Below are 17774 nucleotides of genomic sequence, written 5' to 3' on the forward strand. Positions count from 1 at the left end.
ACACATTAACACTTAAAACAAAAATAATTAAGTTCAAACATCCCCAAAATAGACAGAAAATCGACAATTATTTGTGGATTTTTTTTCTCTGTTGTAAAGTTAAATACGAAAGGACAAAGAATTGTAAACCAGTCAAATGTTTTGCTTGCAATTATATTTATATTGATTTAAGCATAAAGAGAGCAAAAAAAAAAGTTATTTAATTCATGAGATTTTATCTTTTTTTTTTTTTTTGCTGTTAATTGCCCAATTACCGTTATCGGTTATTGGAATTTTATTCTGCCATATATCAGAATCAGCAAGGCTTAAAATATTTTTTTTTACGTCAGACCCTAGTTATAGATACTATGTTGCAATTTCCAGTTAATGATTTTATTGTGAAGACGCTGATATAATTATTAGGAAACAGACAAATATTAATGTGCAGCATTTTATTTCTATAAATATCTGCCAGTGTTCAGATTAACAATAAACAATTTTTTAGAACTGGCTCGCGTGATAAAGTATACTCGTGGTCTTAGAGGGCTACCTGGTTCCCGCGGGCACGACTTCGGTGACCGTTGCGTTATGTATTTTTTTGTAGTTTCAGATACTGGCTTGTATCAGACTCTTAAAGATAAAAAATAAAACATATAGTTACAACTTATTAATTAAAATATTATTAAGCCTGATGATTTTGTTTTAGGCAGTACAGTGCTTCCACCTACTGTCGGCCCTAGGTGCCTACATTAGGCAACGTGAAGATGACGTAATCGCTTGAAGAATCATAGCAGCCAATCAGCTACCGCTTGGATTTGAAATCGAGGCGGGCGAAGCGGAAGCGATCAGGAGTGCAGTAAACAAGAATACAGTAACTGTTTTACCGCGGATGAGTGTTTGCGTTTTTTTTGTTTTTACATCGTTTTAGGCGAACTACGGTTTTTCTTCTAGTTCTTAGCAGTCGTTAAAATGTCGTTATTTGGCGTGCAAACTAAAAAACACACACCTTATTACGACCATCTAATGTCGACAACCAGGACTCCAGGCAGAGAGTGTTTGGCCGAGCGAAAGGCAGTCAAAACACCGTCCGGGGACAGCGACAAAAGTAGCAGCTTGAACCGGACGTATGTCGTCTCTGCGTTGTCAAAAAACGGACAGGCACCCTACCGCGGCCGGCTCACTCTTCAAAGGAGGTCACGGCGAAAAACCGGAGCTGATTCTGCGGAGGACACGGTGGTGGAGCGCAGCCAAAATACTGCCACAGTAGCTCCAGAGAAGAGATTGACATTGCAACGGAGGCCTAAAACGCCCTCCTTGGATAAAAGTGCTCGGGTTCCCCGTTTGGTCAGTAGCACGAGTGCACACACAACTAAAATACTTCAGGAATCAAACGGTAGGTCTGCTACTGTCTGCCGCTCCATTAGCTTGAGAGAGGCTGCGAGTAAAATACGAGAACCCACAAATCACTTGGAAACACAAGAGGAGGCTGCGAGTAAAATACGAGAACCCACAAATCACTTGGAAACACAAGAGGAGATGGTGCACAACAAGACGCCATCCTCTTCGTCCCAGTCGGTATCCTCAACAGGTAGGCCGTCCGGTGAGCAATCCCAAACGTTCAAAACCCCCACTAGAAAGACACCGTTTGTCAAAATTGCCGCACGGAGAGACATCTTCGAGAAACTGTCTGTGAAAGAAACTCCTAAACCAGTGGTCAAATCTGTGAGTTTAGACAGATCTAAATCCAGAGTGACCAAGCAAGTAGATATCAGCAAACCAGCCCCAGTTCCTCGAACAAGTAAGACTGGTGTGCTTAAAGCAACCACAGCATCACAGGCTAGGCCAACTGCTACGACCTCATGCTTGAAGCCAGAAATCACCAGGACGCTAACATCCACGTCTGCTCCAGCACCTAAAAAGTCCTTGCCTTGTCCCAGTGAGGCCTCCAAGACACAAGACTCACTAAAGATGGAGAACAGTGCAGTGACTGTAGCAGTCCGTGTACGCCCTTTTAATGCCAGGTTTGTGTTTACATGTTTACATTTGTTATGTCAAAGTAAATGGCCTTTTAAAATTAGATGTCATGCTACAACCACCATGTGTTTCTTCACCCTAGGGAGAAGGCAGAAAATGCCTCACAGGTGATCTTCACGAGTGGCCAGGAGACAGTTGTGCAGCATCCAGACTCAAAACAGAGTTATTCCTTCACCTATGACTTCTCCCTGTGCTCCGTGGATTCGAGCGATCCCACCTTTGCCAGCCAGCAGATGGTGTACGAGACACTAGCGAAACCTCTACTGCTCCGGGCTTTTGATGGATTTAACACCTGCCTCTTTGCTTATGGCCAAACTGGTTCTGGAAAGTCATATACGTGGGTATTTTTCCAGGCTTATTTCATTTCTATTCATCTTTTCAGTTGACTTAGTGCATGAATGTTGTGCTTGAAAGGTCTGCTGATCTGTATTTTATTTTAAATGTTTGTTTGGCAGGATGATGGGCTTTGGAGAGGAGGCTGGAGTCATCCCTCGGTTCTGCCAGGAACTTTTTTTCAGGCTTTCCTCCATGGAAAATGAACAGGTACGTACTATGTGGTTGTTGAATGTTATTATGTTGACCCGTTCTATCGGCAGTTGCACATAGAATGTATGTGCAATAAAGGATTTGCCAACCACTTCATTAGGTACACCAACATTCACAATCCTCCTCAAAGATTAAATTGGAATTCATGATGGACAATTAAATGTATTTATTTAAATTTATTTATCCAATCAGTCCATCAGTGTATGACAGCCGGGGAATTAAGCCACAAAAAAGAAAAAGGCTATAAATTGTGTTTAACACGGTCTATTATTGTAGTTTTTAATGGTGTACAACTTTGTCATACTGCAGGTATTTCAAATTTGATTACCCACTTACGATGCCTACTTCAATCAGATGGCATTAGATAATGGGCAAAATATTTGGTAACTTTGCTTGTGGCTTCCCAGGTCAAATGTCATGTCGAGATGAGCTACTTTGAAGTCTACAATGAAAAGATCCATGACCTCCTGGTGACCAGAGAGGATCCAAACCAGAGGAGGATGCCCGTAAGTATTGAGCAGTTCATTATAAATAATAATAAAATGATGCAAAGTACCTTGTGAGAAAAATCTGTCACACGTGATCAACATGGTTGTTGTCATTGGTGTTGCCTTTTTATTCTTAGAATAAAGTTGCATTTGTTATTTCAGCTGAGGGTGAGGGAACATCCAATTCATGGGCCGTATGTTGAAGAGCTATCTGCGTAAGAATACTTTTTTTTTTGTCTTCTGTTTGGAATGTCCTATGCTGAGAGCTGAATTACTTGCCTTGTTCCTTTTACAGGAATGTTGTGGGATCTTATGACGACATTCAGGTAAGTAACCATTTTATGTGTTTCTGTGAATATACTGGTAGATAATACAAAACCCGAAGGCCTGTTTTAAAAATAAAGCTCGGTTACTGATGAAGTTATAATTGAATATCATTTTTCCAGGGATGGTTTGAACTGGGAAACAAGCAGAGAGCAACAGCCGCCACTGGGATGAACGATAAAAGCTCCAGATCTCACTCCGTCTTTACCCTTGTTATGACTCAGACTAAGGTGCAGTACTGGGTCCTCATAATTTGAATGCATGCGCAGTTAACATTTTTTATGGGGGGGGTGGAGTACAGCATACGTTTATGAGTATGTATACCTGTGCTGGTTCACAGACAGAGTTGGTGGAGGGAGAAGAACATGACCACAACATCACCAGTAAGATCAACCTGGTGGACTTGGCAGGCAGCGAACGGTCTAACACCGCACAGACAAGTGGAGATAGACTCAGGGTACAAACATAAATTCACACTTCCAAAATCAATATATTGATTTGTATTTGTAATTTTTTAATCACTTATAAAAACAATGTGCATGTTTTAGATTAATCAGTAGTGCCTTGTTTACTAGTGTGCTTTTGTTTACAGTATGGATAATTCCTTTCCACCATAATAATGAGGAGGACTTTCTGCATCCTTTTAGGAGGGCGCGAGCATAAACAAATCTCTGCTGACACTTGGAAAAGTCATCTCTGCACTGGCTGATCAAGCATTAACAAAGAAGAAGGTCTTTATACCATACAGGGAATCTGTCCTCACATGGTGAGTTGTTTGATTCTGGTTAAAAAACAAGCATATATATATATATATATATATATATATATACACAACATAGACAACATTTCAGGTTTAGTGGGATAATCTCCTTCAATCACCTTTACCTCTTGATCAGGCTGCTCAAGGAAAGCCTCGGTGGCAACTCCAAGACAGCCATGATTGCCACGCTGAGTCCAGCAGGAAGCAACGTGGAAGAAAGCTTAAGCACTCTGCGCTACGCCCAACAGGCCCGCACAATTATAAATGTGGCCAAGGTCAACGAGGACACAAATGCAAAGCTCATCCGAGGTTAGTTATACTCATGCATTTTAGCATATGAATTCGAAGGAATTCTGAGCTGCAGTGATTTTAGTGAATCGATTATCTAAATGGAGTTGGTGTGGTTGACCAGTTGTGTGATCTGTGTTGACTTTGCTACTCATACCTCGCTGCCCAGGGAAAACATTGTTTATCTTCTGATCAATTAATTTTTTGTTTTCACACTTGTTTGTTGCATGTTTGTGTTGTTGGTGTTCTTTTAGAATGTAGGCCTTTTCTGACCTTCCATCCTACATTTAATTTGTCTGTCTCTACCACTGTATGTTCTTCTCATTCCCTTTCTTCATATGAGAATCTTTACTTTTCCTGTTTATGTCTTGCTCTTGATCTCCCCTCTCTCCCCCATGCCCTCCTGTCTGCCCGTCTATCCATCACCAGCTTTTGCCCTACCCACTTCAATTAAGGGCCGGGCCCTGACCTTGCCTCCGGGTCTTATTTATGCACTGTCAGCTGCACATGGCGGATAACTGTCATGCAAGTATTATTTTTCATTAGATCATCAGGCTCCCGTTTGACATTTTTAGCACGAAGGGGAGCTAATGCTGTGGATTTCGCTCACGTCCCCTGACATTGTATGAAAATCAAAGTGGATGTGACTCAGAGGTTACAATTTGGGTCAATGTTAGGTCCATAATGTTCTTTTGATGAGCTTAACTTTATCTGGAGTCACCTGCTGAGTAACTTTGTGATTTCAACTAGACATCAATACATTTTCGTAATACTTTGGCGTGTTGCTCAGAATTGAAGGCGGAGGTGGACAAGCTGCGAGCGGCTCAAACGAGCATCCGCGGTATTGAACCAGAGCGGGTCAGGCTCTTCCAGCAGGAGATCACTGCTCTGAAGAACAAACTCTGCCAGCAAGAGAGAGAGATGGTGGAGGCCAACAGGTCAGCTCTACTACAATAACCATGACTATTAATCTTAACGTTTGATTCAGTGATGCGACAAAACATGATTCGTTTCTTAATGAGGTGTCTTATTGAGATGTCCATATAGAATTTTTTTTCTATATGCTTAATGCCGGATGTGTTGATTTTGAAAAATATGTGTTGCATGTACTAAACATCAATAACTGAAAGCAATACAAGTATTAATATTGTTCCCAGTTGGATTTATTCCTCAGTGAAAGGACACATCCACTGTTTGCCCTTTTTCAGCTAAAACTTATTTTTCTAGCGTTTTGAACAAAGGGATACTTAAGTTGATTTAAATCATTATTTATTTTTTGTTTTTATTATTTATTTTTTATTATTATTATTCTTTTAATATTATTTCATAAGAAACACTATCTCACATAAAGGGCTTACTTCATTTGATTTTTTGTTAAATAAAAATGTAGGGAATGGAGAGAGAAACTCGAGCAAGCTGAAATTCGCAAACGTGAAGAAACAAAAGAGTTGCAGGTATGTTGCCCTGAAAAGAAAATTCACCGGCCCAAACTGAAATGCCACAATACCATCATTTGCTCTGATTATCTGCAGAAATCAGGCGTGACATTTAAAGTGGATAACCGTCTCCCCAATCTGGTGAACCTGAATGAGGACCCTCAGCTGTCTGAGATGCTTCTCTACATGATCAAAGAGGGCCGAACTTTAGTTGGCAAACTCAAGCCTAACTGCACACACGACATCCAGTTGACTGGAGCTCTCATTGCTGACCAGCACTGGTGAGAACAAATGCAAATGCTCATCACCCACAACAATATCTACACCTAGTCGAGCTGTATTCCTGTTATGTAGATATATTAGGTATAAACAAATAAAATGGTTTTATAAGTTGTATTTCTCTTTAATATTTTTACTTAAACCATAACACATACATAAATATAAGAATAAAGTAAAACAAAATAGCAAAAGTCCGTACATAACTCCTTTATTTAATACATGCTGAAGTTGTAATGGGTTTCTTTCCTGTTACAGTATTATAACCAACACCCATGGTACCGTCAGCATCACTCCCATGGAAAATGCCAAGACCTTTGTGAATGGAAACTTAATATCAGAATCAACTGTTTTGCACCATGTAAGTATGCAAAATAGCTCTCGTTTCATTTGATATTCAGCGTCAGTATCTAGTGGGCAAACCATTTATGATCAGTTTACCAACCTTTCTATTTAATAGATAATGTACATCTATTTCTTAAATTCTATCTCCAGGGAGACAGGGTGATTCTCGGCGGAGACCATTACTTGCGTTTCAATCATCCAGCAGAGGTGCAGAGTGGAAAGCGAGTATCATGTTGGACAGATGCAGGCGACGGCCACAAAGACTTTGAGTTTGCCAAAAATGAGCTGCTTGCGGCTCAGAGAGCTAAGTAAGTGAAAAGGACACACAAAAAAGTGTACAGTGGTCCCCTGCTATTCGCAGGGAAGAGGGACTGTAAAAAAAAAAATACTGTATAGAAAAATATTCTTTCAAATAAGTTAAATTATCTGCCAACAGAACAAGAACATTTTACTTAAATTTACCTGTAAGATGACAGCTGTGAAAATAGTATTTTGAGACTAAAAGTCATTTTTATTCTTTTTAAGCTGTAATATATTGAACTAGTTTCATAAAAATAAATACTTATTCATTTACGGTTGGCCAACTTAGCCTGAGTGTCAAGCAGGGAGGTAATAGGTTTTACTTTTATTGTCTTTGGTATGACCCAGCCAGGGATTGAACCCATAACCTCCCAGTATAAGGGCAGACACTACCACTAGACCACTGAGCTGGTAGTGCATTTACTGTAAAGAGGAAAAATGAACTAAGTACATATACCGAAACAAACCACTTGAACTGATAATTTTTACAAGGAAAAAAGGCTTACAATAAAGAGCTATATTGCACTTTTGTCTGATTGTTTCCAGACTTGTAATTTGTCCATTTATATTATTACTAGATTATGCAAAATCTTTAAATCAGAAAATTAAACTTATGAAACCCCAGTTCAGGGCCTTTGTTGTTGGTTAGTCATCTTAAAATGTGGAAAATGTTCGTTCTAAGCCTCACAGTACTTAAAACTCTCTGTTAACACTCAATGCCAAGACTGCTTCATCAAATAAGATAATTAAGTAATAAGTATCTTAAAATAAGCAGAATGATCTTGTCTGACAATTTTATTTTAAGTAAAAATAATTTGTCAAAGCAAAATAAGCAACTTTAGGTTACATTTAAGAAAATATATCTTATTTAAGATTTCAGTTTTTGCAGTGTGGGCCACAGTGAAAATCCACATATAATTGATGCCCATTATAAATACATTGAAGAAAAATAATGCATATTTTTTTTAACCCAAAGAATTATTTAAAAAAACGCACATATTCGCTTTACACACCCTCTGTTTATCCAGACTTAAACATCAACGTTGAGGGGAATTCCCACAGTCATATTTTTTTGTCTTCCAGGCTGGAGGCAGAAATTGAAGAGGCTCAGGTGAAAGCCAAAAGGGAAATGATGCAAGGAATCCAGATGGCCAAAGATGTTGCCCAAAAAGAGCTGTCTGACCAAAAGGCTCTCTATGAGGACAGGATTCGAGCCATGGAAAAAGAACTGGTACAGGAACATTTTCAAAGAAGGAAAAGTCATTTACACGCCCCACAGTTGATTGTTTTCTAGTTGCGATAATTGTAACTTTACTGATTTTGAACCACCCACATGCACTCCCTTTTGGAAATGGTTGTTCTTTGACAGAGTTGAACAAACAATATGCCTGCTCTGCCTTTTCCGCTAATCCTGAGTTTTATGAAAAATGTCATTCATTCAGAACGAGGAAAATGATCTTAAGCATCTCCAGGAGCTCGACCATCGAAGGGTAGCCAGCCAGATGGAAGAACTGAAGATGGCCAATATGGAGTTGGAGCAGGAGGTGGACTCCCAGAAGAAACGCCTCCGTCTCCACATGGAGGCCCAGGTCAGGGTTTAGACTTACACTTTCACTTGAAAATGGAAAGCTGGTTTATATTGTGCAGCACAGGTTTTGCGCCACCAAACTGTGGAAAAATACACCCACACAGACCATTGTGGCCTCTCTTTAATAACAGTGGCATGTGGCGTTGTCTTAAGGTTAAAACAGGCTGTTTAAACCAATGTGGGTGATAAAAGTGAAACAACTTTTTCTTGTCCTCTTTTAGTATCACAATTTAAGTGCAATAGAGAGAGACATCAGAGATTTCAAATATTCATCACCATTGTTTACTTAAGGTGATGGAGGAGCATCATGTGTGTCAAGCGAGGATTGTTGACGCATTGGAAAGCGAGAAAAAAAAGCTCAGCAAAGAGCTTGAAGAAATTCAGAGGAAACGGGCTATGAGGTTAATCCACACTCCAAGAGATGGTGAGTCATTTTTGAGGATCAGACGTAACCGCCCACCTTCATGAGCAAGCTCAGTTTTGGATAGAGTAGTGGGAGTCGTTCTTTTGCCCCGGAACCATCTCCTGTCTAGAATCTGATGCAAACTACAAAAGATAGGAGTAAATACACACACTCACATTTTTAATGACAACTAAAGAGATGAATGATTATTTTACAGAAATTCAGTTTTATTCTTTTGAGAATTATTATGCAATCGAATAGAATGCTATTTTTGCACATAAATTCTTCTTTTTTTTTTTTTTTTGTCATGGTAATAAGATGTGTCATGTCTTTATTGCAGCGTCTCCACACTGGGATACTATGAAGCTGTCCTTGATGCTTGAAGAAGCCAATAAGATCAGTGCTAACTTGAAGAAAAACACAGTCTTCAGCAGGTATACAAGATGCAAGCGAACAAGTCGCAAAATATACAGTACACACAACAAAAAAATCTAAGCGCTGAGTCCACTAACAATGAACTGCATATGCTGATAGCGCCATTAATTGCACTTCATTTGCACTCGCAGTTTGCTCCATTTAACGTCCTAGTCACAAAGGATATTGCGCTGATGACATACCAGTGCAAACAAACACGCCCACAAAGTTTGACAGCTGAGTGCACCTGTTTGCTCCCCGATTGCCACACTTTGCACCAAGATCACCGTGGCAACAATGGCCGGGAGAGACTCTTTCACTCAATTCAGATCACATATTTTGCTCTGTCCCTTTCTGTTGTTTTTTTTCATTTTAATTGATTTCTTTCATTCCACTTTTTATTGTTTTATTTAATGCCGTCTTCCTTTATTCATGGTGTCCTTGAGTGCCACCAGATGCCTTAAAGTAAAACTCATCATCATCGATGATGCCTTTCATTTGTCTATATAATACATGGCCATACAGTACATAGAGGGGCAGGTGGGGCTGCATATTTCGGACGACATGTTGTGTCTTTTGCATGCCGCAGCCGTTACTCACATTGCTCAGTCAATGCATCCCCTCGCGCTCAAGATGCTTCCACAGAGGAGCACCAAGTTTACACTAACTTTCTCAAGGCATGGGGCAATTGGCGCTATTGTTAGTGAATTACCGTTAGACCTTTTTTTACTGATGAGGCTCATGTGCATAGATGTGTGCAAAATCTCCACCATTATGCTTATTACCTCATTTAAACATGCGCACATAACACCGGCATATTCTTCTTGGCATCTTGGTCAGTGACACATTTCACCATCTGCGCTTGCGCTGTGCAAAAGCCATGCAAACCTTTAGTGGATTCAGCCCTAAGTGTTTATTTGTGGCAGTGAGGTACATTTTGGTATTACTGTGCTTGTAGACATGAAAGCTCCGACATTAAGTGCCAAGGGGATGTGCTGCAAGTGCGGGTCCAGAACACAAAGCTGGGGATTTCTACTTTTTGGAGCCTGGACAAGTTTCAAAACAACATGGTTTCCATGAGAGAAATGGAACGGGTTAGTTCAACTGTTTAATGATAATGTATCTAAATTCTAACAATATTTTAAGAAGTGCTAATGTAGTTGTACCCTAAGACCACTTATGACTTTTTAACATTTTCAATTGGCATTCAGTGTGAAGTCCAATATTGCCCAGTGTTATGCAGTAATCACATGTTGATATTCTAGGCCCATTTGCCACTTTCTTTGGCTGGGTGTCTCAGATGTGTTTATTAATTTTTCTCTTTAGGGGGATTCGGCTTCCAAAGATGACGATGTGTTCTATGCCCCTGATGATGAGTGGGAGCAAGATATATCGTCTTCCTCTGCTTCGTCTTCCACCCTCTCACGTCGAAGGTAGGAATGTAATGAGAACGGTGATGTCGCAATTTAAAAATTGCCACGATATTGTTGCAAACCAACTGGCATGGACAAAACTCCGGTATCATGATGAGCTATTTTCTAATATCGCCACCCTCCCCATAATATCGTGATAATTATGATATTGTGACGTTTGGATGTTGTTACATCCCTATTTAGATGTGCAACCAGCAGGATATTCCTAGCTCAAATTCAAGCAAAAATTGTGAGACCCAACAAGCATAATAGTGTTCAAATAATTGTTTTTATGATGCCAGAGGTTTTTAGAGCTGGAGACAGCCTGAAGTTAGGCGGACGTGGCTGGCTGTCTCCAAATTTTATATCCAGGAAAAAAACCTGACTAACATAAAAACCAGGGAGGTGTCTACTAGAGAACAACAAGCAATTGTGAAAGAGAGAGAAGATGGGAAATTTACCAGAGCCATTGCAAGGAAACAACAATTTATTTGTTCTCTTGTCACTATGCTAAGATGTCACTAATGCTCCTCTAGTTGGAAGGCAACCTTTAAATCTACATGTTTTCCATCTACTGTATTTTAGTGCTACTGTTTTAATGTGCCTCATGACAAATGTTCTTAATGATGTCATGTTCATACTCGGATTACATTTTTCTATGTGACTTCTGTTTTGTTTTAGGAGCAGGAGTTTATTAAAGAGCAAAAGAATCTCAGGGCGTCTTTATGAGATCCGTGTCCATCCCATTCAGAGCCTTCTTCAGGGCTCCTCCTACTCGGATGGTAAGTCTGGATCATTCAAAATGACTCAGCCCCCCCTGCTTTCGTAATTTAAATCCACAAGGCACACCAGTCAATTCTCTGAGAAGGTAGTCTGGGAATCAGGAACATTTACATTCCCAAACTCAACTGCTTCTGCGGCTGCTTCTTTTTTTAATTTTTTTTTTATAAACGTAACATGCAATCCAAGGATGTTGCCACTTGAAATAAAAACGGACTCCTGGAGGATTATGTGACAAATTTGACTTTTTAATATGTCATGTTGCTGTTGAGAAATGGTCTGTGGTGATGTCATCTTCTTTCATCACTGTGTCTGTCCCAGGGTTGATGGGTGTTGTCACACCACCTTCCACGCGTTCCAGTACCACAGACTCTACCATGCCCGGAATCTGCAAGGATCTGGTGGGCCAATCAGTGGCCCGCCTGCGTGGCTTTGCGGGTGCTGAAGAAAGCTTGGCTGATAGGTTGGCCTCAGATCTGCACAGGATATGCGTGGCTATCCAGACCATATCTGAACTGTATGACAGTTTAGATGATGACAGCCAAGAGAATGGTGAGTCAACCATGTCTGTTCACATTGAGGGTACTTTCTATTTCTGATGAGCGGTCAAAACAAAATTCCATCTAGATGAGGAAGAGTGTCATTTTAACATCTAAGTCCACATAGAACTACTGGTCATTTTCAGATGCCACGAATGCTGTGTTGTGTAATCCAATGTGCCCAACAATTATGAAGCCCATTCTGCTCACTCAAAAGCTTGCAGAAAGTGAAAAGAAAAACACAGATAAGGAAGGAACTGTCACATCAAAACAATTGACCTTACATTTCTAATCTTTCCAAAAAATGTTCCCTTCTCCTTTAGTGTTTGTGTGTAACTTGTCGGCTCAGACTCAGCTGATCAAGGCCACCGCGGCTACAGAGAGTGCAGTGTTTGTCATCACGCAGTGGTTGGCCAGTGTGAAAGCCTCCTCTGGCCGACTCTACACCCTTACCGAGGAACTCAAGAGCCAAGTCAAGAAGATGGGAGGATTTCTTCAGCTGCTCATTCAAGTGAAAATACATTTCTCCGCTCTTTATTCTCATATTTCTTGCAGCAATTATACAGTATATCAATTGATTGAGTGTGAAAACTCTTAGCTGGCCAAATTTTTTTATTTTGGCGTAGGGTGGTTAATAAAAATTCAAAGCATTGATTGACGGGTCTTGGCTGTGAGCTGCGTCTATGGAAATAACTAAGCACAGGGAATTGTCAGCCTTGAGCCTCAAACAGAACATGAATATATGGAAAATGAATCTAAATTCCTTATAAGCCGCAGTACACACATTTCTTCGACGTCAAAGTTTTTCGTACATTTTCATTTATTTACAGAGCCCCGCAGAATATTGCACCCATTTTCTCGCTTGCATTTATTCACCGCTAATTCAATTTATATTCCACCTGTTATTTTGGACTTACTTGATGTTTGCTAAAAATGAAACTCTTCCCCGCTTAGGGTTGTGAATCTGAGATCACATCAATGGTGGCCGAAGCACAAAAGAAGAGTGGTCGGTGCCTGGATGCTGCGTTGCTTGCGCTTAGCCACCTGGCGGTGTTGTCAGGCATGCCACTTAGTGTTATGGAGCTGAGTATCCAGGCCACAGGCAAGGTAACACCACCATTAATACCACAGTAGCATCTGTCTCCGCCTGGCTCAGGGATTTGCCGTAATTAAGCCCAGATTCAACAATGCCTAGGAATAGAACATTAGCTGTATGGTGCTCACAGGTAAAAAGGTATTTAAATGTGTGATGTTATTGAATTATAATGCCATGTAATTAGTTGAAATTGCAGCGTGTATTCTAATGAAATAGCTTGGATTTTACTCTTGCATGTGGTTTGTCATTTATTTATTTTTGCTTTCAGTCTTGTTTTTGACCTATGCGTTTGTAGTTTATTTCTTTTAATTACATAGGCAGTGAAAATCAATTATGTGTATTATCAGAAAGATCTAAAAGCAAAGTACTATTTGCTTAGCGGTCAAAGTTGAGTTTTTAGAGAGTGGAAAATATGATTTTTTTATGTATCTACTTGCATATTTTCCAGGCATCGTTTGTAGCATGTCTGCTGAAAGGAACAAATAAAGGTGTCCACTCCATCTTTGAAGAAAGCCTCATCACCGCCAAAGAAATGATGAGAGATGCTGAATTTGCTCATCCAAAGACCACAGTAAGACCAAGAAAGCTTTTGCTTTGGTTCACCTACCTCTTGTATGTGTTGCATAATTGTGTACTGTATTGATAACCGGAATTAGGATAGCACACGCCCAAATATTATACACAGTCTGAAAATAGCCTTTTAGAAGCAGATTTTTCTTTGTACTCATTAATATTACGCTGCACCAATTTGCAGTTTTTATTTTAATGCAGAAAGGTATATTACAAATTAACGGCTGAACATTTATGCCGTCTAGTAATCTACAATACTTAGTTCGATGTTCGCCATGTTACGTCAAACGAATGCGGTAGCAACAGATTTATGACTTGATATCAAATGGCGGTGCTTTCGATGCTCTGTGATTCACGGTGTGTAGCGAAAATGGTTTTTACTGGTACTTCTTGAAGCTGTACAAGGCTCCTAGGGAAAAATAAGGAAGTAACCCGAAAGTCTGGGACAACAAAAACACATGTCAAAATCACCACATTTATTATCATACATACATTTGTAATGTTGGACATATCATGGAAAGTGCACTATTTTTCCACAACCCCTAGGTACCGATGAACACCTATATAATTTGACCTATTACCCCCCCCCCCCCTAAACCTGTATAATAGTATACTTCCCTTGAGTTTGGATGACGATGATGATGATTATTATTTTTAGATGCATTTTATTCTCGAGAAATTGCAGTAGTTGTGATTTAATTAGTTCCTTTTCAACTTAATCCACCAATCAGTGAAATCCAGGTCATAATCTGTCATTTATCTATTTACAGGTGCTGCAGTGCCTCAAGTCCAAGACGCTTGATTTAGCCCGCATTATGCAAAATTACATCTGTTGTCACATCATGGTGAGTTTGAACTCAACTCTCAACTCAAATGTGCTAAGTTCAATATGTTGACATATATTTATTTCTTTAAGCATAAGCATGCTGTTTTGCTTTGTTTTTCTAAATGGCACCCTGTTGCAGGTTACAGTGGAACCCCCCCCCCAACCCAAACAAATATTGAAATAAAATAAGGAACTTCTGTAAAATGATTTACAAATAGGTGACTGTTGGACAACAAGTATGTGTGAGTCAACTGTATACAGTACATGAAATTGCATGGGAATTTTTTTTTTTAACTCTTTTGCTCCCCAAAACGTATAAATATGTTCTATTTTAAACGTTTTAGGTGTCCCAAAGACGTATTTATATGAAAAAAAAATATATATATATTTTTTAATGCTAGCGCATACAGAAGGCAAAGAGCAAATGAAGAAATTATAGTTATTACACCAACGGCCAGCAGGTGGTAGCAGAGCAAAAGAGATCAACCAGAGCCATGTTGGAAAAAAAATAGCTCTTTTACTCACATTTCCAAATAGATTTGTGAATAATGATGAAACTTAGCTATATTCTAATGCTAATTGCTAACTTTTTTTCTGATGAAATAAAAAACTCTAATCTAATCTTTCTTTTGGTGTAGGTTCCATGTTTTTATAGCAATATAACACAATATTGTGTGGGCCTTGCAAATTGAGTCAAAATCCAATAAAACAGCCGGGAGTGAAGGGGATTGCTTTAGTGAAAATGGCTGGGAGTGAATGAGTTAATTTAGTCTTGGGCAACTTACTAACAAAATACCACCGGTAATAAAGACACAAGCAAGTTAAATAATGCTAGTATTTACTATAAGTGTACATATTGTGCTTCATGTCTGTACTAGAAAAGTGGCTCAGATAATGGATAGATAGTTTCAGCATAGTGTATATCTAGCAAAGCTTGCTGGCCAATTAAAATGATATTGTAGCACTACGCTAATTAATATCAAACCTCCAAATAGGGGAAACAACCAGGGTTGGGGGGACGTGCCTCTTGAACAAAGAAAAAAAAACACTCTCACCCTATTTCAACAAAAAAATTCTTTGAATGCATTGTGAGAAGCTTTAATGTCAAACCAAGTTCAATCAACTAGTAATCCTTTTGCCAGGAATTTGAATTTAATGTTCTACAAGTATCTATGGCAAGTGTAAGCCTTTTAGTTGGATGCCTGCGCTCATTGCGTTATATAATTTATTTATTTTATTTCTTTGTGGGGGTTATGTTTATGGTGTTAAGCAGGAGCGTGAAAATGAGCCGCCAGCTGTAGAGGAAAGAGAGGAAGAGGCTTCAGCTTCCAAATTGCAAACGTTGAGAGCTACAGCAGCCGCATTGTTCAAGTTGAACCAAGCCATCAGGCAGCTGCACTGCTCTTTGTCTAACACCCTGAGAGGTGAGATTTCTTACCCCGTGTGCGTATGAAAAAGCCCTCAAACCTTTTTGACAAGGAACCAAAGCCTTATTCAATTTCACAATGTTGACGATTGTTGTGGCAACGTTCCAGTCTTAACTGCTTGCAACCATTCCCCAGGTAAAGATGGACTCTCTAAGTTGAACAGCTGTAGAGAGCTCATCTCTTCTTCGGCCACGGCTGTTGATGAGATTATCGGTGGTCTCTCCAAGGGAGCAGTTGGCCTTTCTCTGCATCCTCCCTCTGGCCAAACTCTGATGGCTGCACAAGATGAGCTGCGCTGTGCCCTCCAGTCTCTGACGTTGCCCTGGGATCAGCCGGAAGCTGTCGAGAGCAGGAACGCCGCCACGCCAGAAGAAAGCAAAGATGATCCAAGGGAACGTGGCACCTCTCGCTGTGCTGACAGAAGTCGGGGCATTAATAAGCTTGTATATTCCCTCCCTGCGGGTGTTATTTCCGATGGCGTCCCACGTTGGGTATAATAGCCATGTTGTGTGAGAAAGGAAATTAAGCCTGTTGCTATATACAATACAGTACGAATAAGCAGCCTTCTTTTATTATTATTATTTTTTTTAATTCCTCACAATAATAAACTTGGCAAGAGATACAGCTGCCACTGTGTTTCTCCGTCCAAGTCAACAAAAAATGTATTTGCACTTATGTTTTTTTCCAGTGTTTCAAAATGTGTTTTTATGTTACTTTTAAACACGCATGGTTCGTTTGTAAAACTTGTTAAAAATAACTACTGATATGTGGCTGTAAAGTGAGAGCCCTTTTCAAAACTTAAGTTGTGACAAATAAACTCATTAAAACTTCCTTGCAACATTTGTGTTTTGTCAATACATTTAAAGTTTATCAATATTAAACTTGGCAAGAGATACAGCTGCCATTGTGTTTCTCCGTCCAAGTCAACAAAAAAATTATTTGCACTTATAATGTTTTTTTCCAGTGTTTCAAAATGAGTTTTTATGTTACTTTTAAACACGCATGGTTCGTTTGTAAAAGTTTACAGTATGTAGAATACTCTAGTGATTTGCTATCAGTTTAAAAACTCCAGACCAAATTGTTTTTAATATTTTGCCAGCTCTTTAATCCCAAACTTTATCACAAGGGTGTATTTCGGCGCATTTGAGCAAGTGATTTGAAACATTACACGCGCCTTGCCAAGAAGGAAGCCGTGCAAATGATGAATACTCCTTAGATGACGTAATCGAGCAAACCTAGCTCGGCTGTGTTGAGTAGACGCCGGAGGACCACAGAGGCTGTTGAACCCAACTTTGGGGCGCTGTCCTCTGCTTGTTACACCCACTGCTCTCCACAGACACCCCCCCCCCCACACCCCGCTTTCTCACTTGACTAAAAAGTCTTCTTTCGGTTTACTCCAATGCCGGAGAAGTGGAGAGTTAAAATGAGACGTGCTAAACGTTTCCAGAACAATCATTGAGGTAAGACGCAGTTTTTATTTTATTCACTGTGAAATTGACGTTGTAGGGTAAACCTAAAAAAAACAAACGAACAAAACGGTAGTTGTTACCAGCTAATTGAATATTTGATTTTCAGGATGCACTGGTTAATGTCTCCTAATTCCAGACTACTTGTAAGTATTTTTCTCCCACTGGATATTTTGATCATTTTGTGAATGTTTACATAAGAGATATAGTTTCCCTGGTTGTAGCTAAAAACTAATAGAAAAGTATACAGTTCCTCTTAAATCAATTTAAAGTGTGAAACTAGACCCATTCAAACATGTATTAACAAATTCAATAGTTAACTAACTGCCGTTTCCCTCAGGTGTGTTGTCATATCTTAATATCAGGTGAGTGGCTCTTTATTTAACACATTTTCCTCATTCAAACATTAGCATTCATCAGGATGCTAAAGTTAGCCTTCAGCTAGTCATTTGTGCGCATCACATGTCTGTGTTTCTA

General features: G+C 39.6%; 2 protein-coding genes across 4 annotated transcripts in view; both read left to right on the forward strand.

Moving 5' to 3' along the window:
• The first annotated feature begins 811 nt into the window (after positions 1–811).
• Positions 812–16669, forward strand: kif14 (kinesin family member 14). 2 transcript variants are annotated; one of them, XM_086090204.1, is made up of 29 exons: positions 812–2000; positions 2096–2350; positions 2469–2556; positions 2967–3065; positions 3210–3262; positions 3343–3373; positions 3494–3601; positions 3712–3828; positions 4019–4137; positions 4268–4440; positions 5210–5357; positions 5810–5873; positions 5952–6136; positions 6390–6492; positions 6627–6784; positions 7860–8007; positions 8219–8365; positions 8656–8788; positions 9108–9201; positions 10140–10275; positions 10508–10614; positions 11275–11375; positions 11695–11925; positions 12236–12423; positions 12867–13019; positions 13457–13579; positions 14349–14423; positions 15675–15828; positions 15967–16669. In XM_086090204.1, exons 1-29 carry the CDS (start codon positions 949–951, stop codon positions 16326–16328), a joined length of 4905 nt encoding a protein of 1634 aa, XP_085946330.1. In that variant the 5' UTR covers positions 812–948; the 3' UTR covers positions 16329–16669. The 2 variants fall into 2 exon arrangements, with proteins under 2 accessions (XP_085946330.1, XP_085946331.1); XM_086090205.1 differs by having other exon boundaries at positions 15678–15828.
• Positions 16670–17179: 510 nt separating this feature from the next.
• The window catches only part of LOC147165729 (adhesion G protein-coupled receptor D2), an 85221-nt gene continuing 84626 nt past the window's right edge, over positions 17180–17774 (forward strand). For both annotated transcript variants that reach the window (XM_086088930.1, XM_086088931.1), the window contains exons 1-3: positions 17180–17291; positions 17407–17443; positions 17638–17662. In XM_086088930.1, coding sequence (XP_085945056.1) covers positions 17408–17443; positions 17638–17662 — 61 coding nt within the window. In that variant the 5' untranslated portion in view covers positions 17180–17291; position 17407. The remainder of the gene's footprint in view (positions 17292–17406; positions 17444–17637; positions 17663–17774) is intronic.

The sequence above is a fragment of the Leptonotus elevatus genome, chromosome 11 (genome assembly GCF_054856555.1).
Source record: "Leptonotus elevatus isolate MCC_2025b chromosome 11, RoL_Lele_1.0, whole genome shotgun sequence".
Taxonomy (NCBI): domain Eukaryota; kingdom Metazoa; phylum Chordata; class Actinopteri; order Syngnathiformes; family Syngnathidae; genus Leptonotus; species Leptonotus elevatus.